General features: G+C 49.1%; 1 protein-coding gene across 1 annotated transcript in view; it reads left to right on the plus strand.

Moving 5' to 3' along the window:
• The first annotated feature begins 7596 nt into the window (after window positions 1-7596).
• The window catches only part of NOS2 (nitric oxide synthase 2), a 31006-nt gene continuing 25248 nt past the window's right edge, over window positions 7597-13354 (plus strand). The window contains exons 1-4 of the mRNA XM_019731397.3: window positions 7597-7741; window positions 10589-10673; window positions 11457-11582; window positions 12615-12763. Of these exons, the coding sequence (XP_019586956.3) occupies window positions 7635-7741; window positions 10589-10673; window positions 11457-11582; window positions 12615-12763 (467 nt within the window). The 5' untranslated portion in view covers window positions 7597-7634. The remainder of the gene's footprint in view (window positions 7742-10588; window positions 10674-11456; window positions 11583-12614; window positions 12764-13354) is intronic.

Raw genomic sequence — 13354 nt, forward strand, 5'->3', positions numbered from 1 at the left:
TGCCCACGCATCCAATGACCAACTGTCACATGTTTGACAAATCAACTGAATAACTACATTTTCTGAAGCAAATCCAACCAGGTGTTCTGATGCCAAGTAGATGGGATTCTAGAGGATTCCATGAATGACAAGTGATAGTACCTAACTTCATAGGGTTGTTGGAGGAGTTAAAGGAGTTAATACATGTATTTGCTGCAAGTATAGCCAGAATATATGGAAGCAGTTGCTGGAGATTGATTGAAGCAAACTCCTAGTCATCCCTGAAAACCCTAGCTCTAGTGTCCTTTCCCCTGTGAACCTTCCCAGAGCAATGCAGATTCAGTTACTTTGATGCCATTCCTTTCTTTAGACTTTGCACTTCCTGGGCCCAGGGACTCTGCATCTTTCTTCCTTGTATTGGTTCTTCCTTGTATTGGTTTCCTTGAATGCACTGGCTGAAGCCTGAAGGAAGAATAGTTTTGGTATGTTGAAACTCATTGCAATCTAGTACTATTTGTTATTCATTCATTTAATTAACAAAGATCTTTGACCTCCTATTTATGTCTTTTTGTTACTTAGTTTGTCTATCTTAGACAAATTCAGTTCATTATAATGCATCATTTAATTTGAAAAGACAGGAAGGAATTAAATGGATGGTGGCAGTGATGTGTTAGGATGGTGAGATTGAGGGTGGTTTTTTTCCATCCATTTTTTGACTCTTCCCCAAATGTAGTTGTTATTTTACGTTTCTAAGGGAACAATTCATACCAGATAGGAATACAGTATTTGAAGCACTGTAATAAAGAGAATTATAAGAAATTATCATTTTCCATATAAGAAGTTATAATTATGAGAAGTTATAATTTCTTTTATAACAAAGGAATTTTTTTCCCTGTAGAAAATAATTCTACCTGCCATTCTACCATAGCTTATGTAGAGCTGCACGGTGAGATGTGACAGCAACATCTAAGACGTCTCTCTGTGTCAATGGCTTCCCTTCCCTTCCAAAAACCTCAAGCTGAATATCCCAGGGACCTGTTTGGAACACTGGTATCATCCAGCATCACTGGTCTTCTGTAACCTGGGCGTTTTCCAGTGTGTTCCCCACTGTCAATATTCCCCCGCTTCCTGGACTCTTGCCGCAAACTGGAAAACTGAAAGGCTGGACAGGAATTAACCAGAGAGCTCCCTGCTGAGGGAAAAAAAAAAAAAAAATTCCCCAGACGCTGAAAGTGAAGCAATATGGCTTAGCTAAATAAAACCTGGCTTCATGGTGACTCCTTTGTCATCATGCTAACGAAGTGCAGCCTTTGGACCTGGGACCAGGAAGAGGTGGATTTTCTGAGGATACACCAACCACACGGGGTGATGTCACAGCAGGATCAAATCACCCACAGGCCAGGCGTTGCTGTCATACATTAGCAAACTGTATACCCACCCGGGGACACCCCCTTTGGAAACAAAACAGAGACCTTTATGCAAAAACAGCTCCCTGGATGGCACAGCGTGGATATAAATAGTCCTTTGCTGCCAGGGTGATCATTCATAACTTTGCAGTGAGTTGAAGACTGAGGCTTTCTGGTCCCACAGAGCTCAGCATCACTGGTTTGCAATCTTTCAGCCACCCTTGATAAGGGGACAGGAGTTATAGGCGGTTCCGGAGGTCTCAAGGCTCAAGTCTTCCCCAAGTTTGTCTGTCCGTATCCTGTAGAGGCAGTGCAGCCAGCTGCAAGGTGAGTTGTCTTTATTTCTGGGGAAGCTGCTGTTGTGCGAGGGTTTTGCTTCTTCCTGTTTGGGAAGGCTCAGAAAACTTTGGGAATTTTCTGCCTACAGAGATAAACTGGTGGGAAGTCTAAGCAATGCCAACATGAGGTCTGGCCATTTGAACAGGCCGTCTTGTTCAGTTTTTTTCCCTGCAAAATTTGCTGTGGCTGCTACATTTCAAAGAAAAACTTTTTTGGAAAAATCAGATTGGACAGTGGGGAGTAATCTGCTAAGAATTTTTTTACATAGATTATCCTATTTAATCCTTATAACATGCACCTCTCTCCTCCCAAACAAAATTTTTAAGACAGATATTATTAAGCCCATTTTATGGATGAAGAAATTAGTCTCAGTGGAATAACTTAATCTAGGTCATGTAACCAGTAGAGGTAGGATTGCACCCAGGTTTGAGGGCCCTAAGATTCTTACAGGGGTCACATCACCACATTGCCTCCCAGTGCAAAAGGTTTCTCCAGTGAGAGAAGAAGCTGGTGTCAAACCCAGACCAGACCTAGGCCTCCACTTAGGTCTCCTCTTTTGGTTATTTTTAAAGGAAATCATCTCAAACATTGAGACATGAGTCCATTTTTTTCCCCCACAAATAATCATTTCTCTCCCAAGTGATAAAAAAGATAACATTGACAACACCTGCAAAATCTTCAAAGAATGGCAGCTCCACTTTGAGCGCTTTCCCCAATGACAGGCATAACACAACAGCTGCTAATTAGAGCTGCTGGGAAAGCTCTTGCAGGTCCAGGCAAAGGCAACCACATTTCAGTGATGCAGGCCCCTCCCCACCTCGCCTCGGGCCAGCCAGCGATGAAGCTTATTTGCCCGGGTCAGGTGGGCTGACAGGTCCCATCAAGGAAGTTCACAGGGTTATGTGCTATGTCCCTGTTGAGCTACGGTCCAGTGTTTTTCCTTTAGATTGTTCAGTGGCTTTGTAGAATTAAAGTCTTATGTCCATAGGATTCCCAAAGCCAACCCCAAAATAGGAACAGAGGTCGTGAAGCATTGATTGACGAAGTGGCTGTTCGAGACTTATGTTAGTTTTGGTGTGCTCCTTTAGTAAACTGACCATATTGGGAAGGCCCAGTTCTATAAACTCTTCGTCAGCCTTCCATCACCATCTCCTCGTTCTTTCTTCAGCCCCCCCGTGAAGAACCTGTGAGTTTAAGTCCAGAGAAGTGACCTGCTTTGGAAAGCCACAGAGATGGCCTGTCCCTGGAAGTTTCTGTTCAAGACCAGATCACACCGGTATGAGGTGACGAAGGAACTGGACATCAACAACAACGTGGGGAAAGCCATCCAGGTTCTCTCCAGGTAAGCTTCCCCTGCCACCGCCTCCTCTCTGCTTCCATATCCCACCCCACCACACCCCCAAAGGCACCATACCTACCTCTGCCACCAACTCACAATTCCTCTCTCTGCTCCCGGCTTCTCACCGTACTGCTTGCTTCTTGGATGTCCTCATTAGCATTTGATGCAGCCACTGTGTGTGGTACACCTCATTGCACTTGACACTATGTGACAAAGGAAGGTGCATGGAGCACAGTCCTGGCCCTCCAGGAGCTTGGGATCTCTGGGGGAAGCATATGGGAAGGGAATATGGAATCCTGACTTGAGTATAGGAGAGGGTAGAGCTCCGTGGTTAGAAGTGGGGTGGCTGATATCTGCTCTGGTTCACCCGTGTGTAGGCCTTGCCAGTTGTTATTTTGGTAATCAACCTGGTGAAGGGCACTGGGGTGTTAGACACACTGTAGCTAAGCCCCTTGCTGTGCCGCACTCGCTGCGCTCACTGGCAAGTTTACGTCTCTGAGCCTCAGTTGTTCCCATCTGCAGCATGGGGACGCCATGGCTTGTTGAGGACGAAACGCGGGTGTGCGTGTAAAGCACATAGCAGTGTGCCCGTACATAGGGGGCGCTCAACCAATGTGAGGGTTTATTGTAGTTTACCGCGCACCCACTCTGTGCCAGGGCTCTACACTGGCACTTTGCATGTAGAGCCTATCAGCTGATCACCACAGTGACTCTGTGATGTGTGAGTATCGTCTCATTTTTCAGATGAGGAAATAGAAGCTCTGAAAGGAGAGTGACTTCCCTCAGGTCATAGGACTGGTATTTACAGCGTTGGAATTTGAAAACACACACACACACACACACACACCACTTGCTTATAGGAGAAGTAAGCTTGAGGTAGAACTGAGAAAATCATCAGCCCACCAGTCAGTCAGTGGACAGGCTTCTGGAACCAGCTAGAAAAGATCATCACCTTGAACTGGAGGTTGAGACTTGCTCAAGTGAAAGACAAGTCAATCTGCAATAACAGGAAAGCATGAATCAAACCAAAGCCTCAGTCCACACTGGGCAGCCTCCCACTCCCACAGTGCAGAGATTTCCCATGTGCTACAGTGGGCAGGGCGCCCCCTGGAGGTAGGCAGCATGGCAACCCTGAGTGTACTTGGGAAGCAGCAGAAAAGCAGCAGGGTTAAGGGCGTGGGCTTGGGAATGAGCAGGTGACTTTGCCTCTTAATAGCCCTGTGGCTTTTGGCAAGTCCCCTAGCCTCTGAGCCTCAGTTTTTTCATCTGTGAGAAGGGGACTGTAATGCCTATTTTCTGAGGTGGTGGTAAGAACTGAATACATTTTCACATATAAACAACTTAGCACTGTACCTGGCAGACAGTAAGTGCTCAATAAATGGCATGTGATGCCGTTGTCACCACTGTTATTGCTGTTGGCACCTAGGACAAAGTTGAGCAACATTAAACAGAGTCCCCTCTAAGGGGGCTTAGGGTGGGCTTGGAAGAGTGGATAGAATGTGGGGACGTGAAGAGAAGTAGGGAAGGCATCCCAGGAAAGGGCAGCAGGGTGGGCAAACACTCAGAGACAGAAGCAAGCATGACTCTGCTTGGGCCTGGGGTGGGGGTGGGGGTCTGCAATAGAAGAGGTGAGGCCAGAGCACGGAGGGCTTGAATGCACAGTAGGGAATTGGGACTTGCTGTGGTTGGCAGTGGGGAGCTATTGTAAATTCGTAAGCAAGACAGTCCGGTATGATGTGTGGGTTGAATTAGACGAGAGAATATTTGAAACCAGGCAGCCTGGGTTATGGTGGCCGAGGTGGCCAAGAGCCCAAAGGATGAGAACACAGGGTTGGATCGCCTCCAGATGTCCTCCTGGCTCTTCAGACTGACAGTGGTTTTATCTAGGGAAGTCCTGAACCTCAGGAATCTGTTTTGACTCTTCTTGGTAACAAAGTCACCCATCCATTCCTTCTGTTCACCTCATGGCTGCAGCTCCTGCCAACCAGCCTCCCCAGCTGCAGCCCCCAATACCAGCTCTGACCTCTCTCACTCCAGCTTGACTTCTAGCAAGCCATGCTTTTGCTCCAGAGTCTGCAGTGGCTCCCTATTTCCTATCACCAGACTGAGGCTTGCCTGCAGGTTTCTGCGTGATCAGCCCTCCCAGACAGAGAGCCCGTCCCACCTGGCCAGCCCAGCCTTCCTCAGTTTCCCAGCACCTGTACACAGCACATTCCTCCCTCCAGTCATTCAGACCGAATCCATGCCCTATCTTTCAAGATCCTCCTTTCACCCCTATAGTGTAGCCTACAGCCTTTATCCCTGAATCCCATACCTTCTAATAACACTTATGTTTTGGGGCAGTCAGGAGACCTGAGCTCAGACCACAGGCGGGTCCCAAGCTGTAGGTTGACCTGAAGTCTTTTTAAGCTTTGGTGGGCTGGTGGAAGTGCTCAAGTCAGACATTAGAAGTGATGGAGAAAATATCACACATTATTTCATTTACCCCTCCCAACAATCCATGAGGAAGGAACTTTTGTTATCCTATGGTAGCGAGGAGGACACTGAAGCCTAGAAAGTTTAAGTAACTTTTAAGATCTCACATTTACCAACTGATGGCGCCAGGGGTCAAACCCAGCAGTTTGGCTTATAACCACTAAGCTGGGCTGCCACACTTTTGGTTCTGGGCATGTTCCAGTCCATTAAAAATTATTTGTGGAGGGCTATGACTCATCTGGCACTGTGCTGGGGGGTCGTGGAGATGTCAATGAATCCCTTCTGTTTGTTAATTAAGTAAACAGTAAACTGAGCTATTTATTATTTGCATACACAGCAGCTAAAAATAATAGTGTTTATAAAGTCCTTTTTACTGTATCAGTGAGTAATGAGGCAGAAAGTCTTATTATCCTTATTTTACAAGGTTGAGTGACTTACTCAAGGTCAGTAACTGGAAAGTGGTGGAGCTGAGGTTTGAACCAAGTTCAAACTCATGACCTCTACCCTCTATGGGCTCTCTTTGAGTCCCTACTATGTGCCAGGCTGGGAAAGGGACAGAGAAAAGAGACCCAGTTCCTGCTGTCAGGGAAGGAATGGGGAAAATGGTGCCTTCCTCATTGGTTTGGGGAGGAGTATATGAAGAATGGGATATTAAAAGGCTCTGTAAATTGGGGTGGGACAGAGAGCTAGACAGGAGGTTACAGGAGAATGCAGGGGCACTAGGAGCTCTTCTGGGGTTACTGCGGGGGATGCCTGGCCTGGCTGTGATGTGGGGGAGGAGTAGGGTGGGAGAGAGCTTTTGGGAGGAGGTAGGCCCAGCTGTGCTGCAACCTACAGTGGGGGTGGGAGTGGTGTGGGGGGGTGGGGGGCGGGGGCGGGGGAGGAATGTAACTGGAAGAGGAAGCCGCAGTGCAAAGGGGATTTTATCCTGAAAGCGATGGGAACCAATTAATATATTTTGATTTTAAAAAGTAATTTTCAAATCCATTCAGGTGTAATAAGACCCAGAACCTATTATATACGACTAATGATTCTGTATTTTGTGTAAACAAATGATTAGGTAGTGAACATGGTGTGTGTGTGTGTGTGTGTGTGTGTGTGTGTGTGTTGTAGAGACAAAGGCAAATGTTGGGAACATCTAGGTGAAGCTATGTGGAATTTGGAACAAAGTCAAGTTGGGTTGCAGCTGGCTCAGAATAAATATGGACCTTCCCCTCTTTTATTCTGCTGTAATCTGGGCTGGGATTAAATACGCTGGGCTATGTCCAGGAGGGCTCCCTGTGCTCTGAAGTGGAGGGCTGCTGCCCTGTCTCTCTGGACCCTAGGACTTATCCTGCTCCCAGTGTAGGAGCAACGCACAGATGGAGCCAAGTCAGGAGGCCCTGCGCCTTCCAGGTAGCGAGGACCAGGAGCCTGGCAGAGACTTAAGGGGGCTCCTAGTCCAACTGCCCATCCCCGTGCCTCAGACTAAAACGCAGCCCCAGCCCTGCGCTTTCTTTGGCTTCTTGGCTGGAGTCACACTGAAGGTGCAGAAGAGAAACAGCGCTGCCCCGGGCAGCCCTGTGAGGTGAGAGAGCTGGAGCTGTGGCCCTGGGGCTACCGTGTGGCCTTGGGCTAGATTGTTCAACGTGCTGGGACCTCCCTTCCTTGTCAGTAAACTGGAAATAACAATACAGAATTGCCTTCTGGCAATTTAGACTCGATTTCGCAGGGGTAGATGGAGTCACAGACAGGAAAGTTTGCTTTGTACACCGTAAAGAGCCGTACAGTGGGAGTTACTGTTATGGTCATTATTGTCCTTTCATGGGGAACAACCAATCCCAGTCCAGCCGTGCTTGCCTCGGGGTCTTAGCCCAGAGAAAGTCCAGCGGTATCCGAAAGACAGACTTGCCTGTGTATGCCCGCTGTGGGCCACTGGGGATGGGGGACCTGGGACAACAACACTCTGGCCCCGGGCCAGGCGTGGGTGAAGCTGAGTCCAGGCAGCTTTTCCGACTCGCTCCGCCCCGGGGCGGGGGCTGAGGTCTCCCGCCGCTATAAAGCAGCCGACTCGGAGCACAGCTTGGCGCCCTCCGAGCTGCGCCCACGCGGGGGCCATGCGTGAGGGGCTGGGCGCCGCGTGCGAGTCCGCCCGGCCCCGGCTTTGCCGGCTTCTCCGCAGAATCCTGCGGCCGCAGCCCTCCTGCGGCCCCCGCCGAGCCAGGTACTCCCGCCGGGCCGGGGTCTGCCCTGGGAGGGAGGCGGGCGGCTCCGCGCGGGGACCGGGCTCCAACCCGACGTGGCACTGACCCCCTCTGAGCCTCGGTTGTCCGAGAAAATATGAGGGTTGGAATTTTCGCTCTGTAGGATTCCGATGAAGATTTACTTAGTGTTTTTCTCGGTTAGAACGCATACGAGGTTGCAATTAAGTAGCCACGAAGACCCACGTGCACCCATGAGAGGGGGCTGTGCAGGCTGCAATAGGAATTGTCGACGTTTCAGCCCTTGGGAGCTTTCTAGAGTTTTCAGCACGGGGCTGCTACACCGTTTAGGACAGATATGGTTAAGGGAGCGCCAAGTTTCTTGTTTTACAGATAAGGTCCAATCCCCAGAGCGACTCCGTGCCCCACGCCCTTGGTGTATGGAGAGGTGGGCAGGTGGGGAGGAGTGGGAACTTCAGGGGAGTCAGGACCCCTGTCAGTCCCCAAACAAGCCACCGACTGCGGCTCTGACATAACTGTCGCCAGTGCCACTTAAGGGCTTGTGGATGGTCCTGGGTCTAGGCAAGCACCACACTCCAGCATTCCTCTTGATGGCAGGTCCTTAAGGGACCTGTGTCCCCATGAAGGACCAAGCAGAACCAAGCACAGCTGTGGGTTTAGCCAAACGGCACCAGTGTCTGGGTAGACAATGCAATAATTTGGCAATAAGTATCCAGACCCTTAATATGCTCACCTGGCGCGGTCACCCTATCCCCCAGCACGTAACCCAAAGAACTCTGCTCACTGGGGGAGGATGGGAACAGTGCATAGCTTTGTTTATTCATTTTCAAATTAAAAAAATTTTTCCCAATTATGAAAGGAAGTCATGGTCACTGTAAAAAGTTGGAAAATGCAGACAAGTGCAAAGTAAAATTCAAATCACCCATGCTTTCATTGCGTAATGCTGGTCATTGTTAACATTTACTGGGTTTTTCTATGCAGAGAGAGAGAGAGAGAGAGAGAGAGAGAGAGAGAGAGAGAGAGAGAGAGAGAGAGAGAGAGAGAGACTCAGACCACGTGTACCATTTGAGGCCTTGTTTATAATAGTGGAGAAACTGGACACAACCTAAATAACCAGGCACAGGCAATGGGTTCACAGGCTCATTATGGTCCATCTGTACAGTGGCTTTTCAGGTAGCTTTTTACTATTTGGGGACAATCGTTATGTCAGGTGTACAAAGACATTGCTTCTCAATCTAATCGTTACTGTGCACCAGTAAGCTCCTCAAATTCCCCAGTTCTATGGCCAGAAGTAAATGAAAGGAAGCAAGGGGGTGGGGGGGTGGCTGAGGGATGATGGCAAAAAAATGGCAAGGGCGGTAAGCATTCTCACTGAGGACCCCAGTCACAAAACGTTTCCTATTTAAGCCTCCCCATGATGACTATTCAGCCATGGCTTACCTGTTCTGAATATCCAGATTACCCTCTATTGGCTTTTTTTCTGGTGGGCACAGCAGTCAGAGGGGTGATGAAAGCTGGTCACGTGGAGGCTGCTGTCCAGCGCTGCTGGATCACTTGAGTCAGATAGAAGTTGCTTTCTGATACATATGTGTGTTCTTAAAGGGACACGATCTCTTTATAGTTATAAATCATATAATGCTACTAGTATGTAATGTCTGTAGAAAAGTATACAATGTCAATATAAATATGTGGGCATTACTTTTTCCAATAATGAAAACAGTACATGCTCATTCATCATATTCCAACAATGCAGGTATGTATAAAGTGGAAAATGAGAGACCCTTCCCCTTGAACCCCCGCTTCCCTTTGGGTGTGTGCACATGTGCATGCACACCCCAGAAAATACTGCAAAGAACATGGAACACAACAAGCTGTACTGAAGTGCCCCTGGACGTGTGATTTGCCCCAGGAGGGGGCATGTGTGCGGTGTGACTCTTGGAAGGGTGCTCGTGCATATGCGACCAGAGGAATCACATGTCTTCTGTTCTCTGTAAGCATTTGCCAGGAGAGAGAACCTGAAATCCCAAACCAGAACCAATGGTTTCTGATTTCAGACTATGAGGATTTTTTCCTCTCCGAAGGACAGGCAAAGTTCTTTCAGTCTGTTGTTTTAAAATAAATATAATCAGTATGTTTTTTAGAAAAGAGTCTTTATCTTCCAGAAATACTTACTGAGATATTTTTGGATGACAGAGCATCTCAGACTTGCTTTAAACTGATGGCTGAGTTGGGAGAGTAGAGTTGAAACAAGACTGGCCATGGGTAGATAATTGTTGATTGGATTGAATTTGGGTGAAGAGCCCATGGAGGTTTATGACTCTATTATCGCTACTTGTGTATGGTTAACATTTTCCATAATAAGAATTTGGAATAAATAAATAAACCAAGACAAATCAAATGCTTTAAATAAAAAAGCTTAAACCCCCTCTCCTCCCACCCCCACCCCCCAAGATGAGTGGGTGCTCGGCACTGTTGCTGGCCTGGGAAGAGCTATTCTCTGTTCACCCACGTTTGTATTGGCTTTTGAGGGGGGCACCTTCCCAGAACTTCTGTGGGTTGTCCTTTGGACCACCATCTTTGGTTCAGCTCCCTTCATGTCTTTTTGGCTTTATAGAGGGAAGGCAAGGAAGAAGGGGACAAGGAGGGTGGTGATTGAGGAGACTGGGTCTGACTGACTGCCTCCCCCTCCATATACACACATCCTCCTTGACTGGAAACCATGAGCCATTCACTCCCACCCTCTGGACCTCAGTTTCCCGATCCATGAAAGGACAAGCTGGCAGGACGGACTCCGAGCCCCCTCTCTGCCCTCAGATACTCCATCTCATGATAGCTGTTTCCTTTCACAGGCCAGTGACACAGGATGACCCCAAGTGTCACAGTCTCGGCAAGCACCAGGATGAGTCCCCCCAGCCCCTCACGGGGATGGTAAAGGTCAGTGAGTCACAGGGGTGTGGGAAGCCCCGTCCTCCCTTGCCCAGGCAGATGCAGGCTGAGCGCCTGGTGGAAGCTGCGGTCTGGGCAGGGAGTGGAGACCCAGGGGGAACCGGTGGGGACAAGGAAGGGCTTTGAGAGAGCAGGATGATCCATGCTGATCAGGACTGGTGGCCTCCAAGGCCCTGGCACCTGGATGGCTTGGCTGTGTGGGCGGGCAGGCATGGACGAGGAGACCATTCATGGAGCCAGGGGTGGGACACTCCAAACTAAGCTCAGACTCAGCAGCTGAGCCATCGGTCCCAGCTCCCAGCCTTTATCCCACTGGTTCCTTCTTCTTTAAGTGCTTTGGACCTTTCCAGAGAAGTAGGCAGAGAAGCGGGTGGGAGGTGGGAGCAAAGATGGTTTTTGCATTCTTAAACGCCCCTGTGGACGGCAGTGCCACGTTCTTCCGTGTCCTGATTTGTGTTCTCAGCAGTATTGGTCGTGACAGTCGTCTCTCTCGCATCTCACCTTAGTCCCTCCTGTTGCAATTCCTCTGAGGGAGCATTTGGCAGGGTCTTGGGTGAGGAGAGAAACCTGGCCAGTGCCCCAGGCACCTGGAGCTATTAGCAGGCACTGGCCCAGGTGGCCAGGCTGCTGGGAAGGGAGGAGGGACACAGACCGACACCCATAACTCCCGACCCCACCCAAAGCCAAAGCAGGGCCCAGGGATCCAGGAGAGACCGGTAGGGTCCTTGGGTTGGAGGCATTTGGAAATCCCTGTTTTTTTTCCCCTCTTAGAAGTCTCCAGACCCCTTGATTAAGTTGGATGCTCCTCCCCCATCGACCTGTCCACGGCATGTGAGGATCAAAAACTGGGGCAATGGGATGACTTTCCAAGACACACTTCACCACAAGGCCAAAGGGGTGAGAAGTCTGGGGCTTCGTGGAGAACCACCTTTGTCCCAAGCCAGTGAAGCCATCAGGGTCCATCGCGTAGCTATCCCCCTGGGCAAAGCAATTAGTCATCAGCTTGGGGAAAGGGTGCTGGGCACAGAGACTTGTGTTCCTCATAAATAACAGCAGGAAATACATGATGCCAACCCCTTGTGAACCCCCCTTATGGATAAGGGATAATCCAGAGGTAAGCTAAACAGTTACAGGAACAAATCCATTCTTTCCTAGAGAGACAGATTTCAGCATAGTATCAGGCAGAACTGAACTGAACTAGATCAACAGGTAGTAGTGAGCTCTCTGTCACTAGAAGGATTCAAGTGCTTTTGGATAGGGAGGTTGGAGAGGGGTTCAAGCATCCAATGAGTAGTTGGACGAAGTGTCCTTTAAGGCTCCTTCCTACCTTCTAAGTTTCTCATTCTAACTTGAGAATGCACTCTAGCTGATGCATCTCAGTGGGAAAGAATGGAAAATTTCAAGACCATGAAAGCAGAATGATTTCCCACAGTTTCCAGAAACGACCACAGTTAACGTGTGGGTCTACCTCCTTCCAGTACTTTTTCTGCACCATCCTCTGACTTTGGGATCTGCACCTTCTCACTGGAATTAATTTTGGCTGAACACCAATAGTGTGTTCCCAGGAGCCACGTCAGCCTCTTTAAATGAGAAGGTAGTTGAGCTGTTTCCAGGGATTGAGCTGTTGTTGACTTTGCTCTGGGTCTGGGGCCAGCTGGGAATAGGACCAGAGAGTGAGCCTGGGCGGTGGGGAGCAACCACAGCTCACACCCACTGGGGTGCATCCAGTAGAGGAAAGGAGATCTGGGTGAGGAGAAAGCCTGGTATACCCTCAGGATGAGGTGTCACAGGGGTGGAGAGGACTGGCAGGGAGCTGGAACAGCCAGAGTGGAAGGAAGGTGGCCAGGAGAGCCAGCCCTGGAAGAGGGTGGCATCAACAGCTGTCTGCGGGGCCATGCAGCCCGCCTCACCACCCACCTCTCTTTCCAGGATCTCGCTTGCAAATCCAAGTGTTGCCTGGGAGCCATCATGAACCCCAAAAGTTTGACCAGAGGACCCAGGGATAAGCCTACTCCCCCAGACGAGCTTCTACCTCAAGCTATCGAATTTGTCAACCAGTATTACAACTCCTTCAAAGAGTAAGGCTGGCTTCTTGCAGGATCCGCTGCCTCCCCTTCCTGGGAGCTCTCCTGTCTCCGGCCATTTCCCTCTGACCCCAGACTTTTTCCTTCCCAGGTTTGCAGTGGATCCAGGGCTAAAGCATAGTTCTTCAAGGAAAAAGACCCAGGACTAGGTTTTCATAATCCTAAGACAAAGAGGCAGGGCAATAGTGATTAAAAGTGTGGGTCGGGAGTGTAACTGAGTTTGAATCCTGGCTTCCCCAGTAACCAGTCCTGATCCTTGGGAAATCTGTTTACCCTCTCTATACCTCAACTGTAAAAGGGAGGGGGCGGTGGTGATGATACAACCTGGTTCACAAGATTGTTGTGAGGATTAAATAAGTTTAGATCAGTATCCTGCCACAAAGTCACCTTGATGTACACCATTTTTTATTATGAAATGTTTGTGACAGGTAGTACCTTTGAGACCACCTACCCAAGCCCTCCTCCGATAGATGTGAACAGGGAAGCCCAGGGACATACCTGAGGTCACCCCGTCCCAACTAGAATTCAGGCCACCAGACGTGGAGAAGGCAGGTTGTTCCAGAGCTGGAATTTCTCTTTGCACTG

The sequence above is a fragment of the Rhinolophus sinicus genome, chromosome 12, assembly GCF_057876585.1.
Source record: "Rhinolophus sinicus isolate RSI-liver-muscle chromosome 12, RSI-T2T, whole genome shotgun sequence".
In the NCBI taxonomy this organism is placed as follows: domain Eukaryota; kingdom Metazoa; phylum Chordata; class Mammalia; order Chiroptera; family Rhinolophidae; genus Rhinolophus; species Rhinolophus sinicus.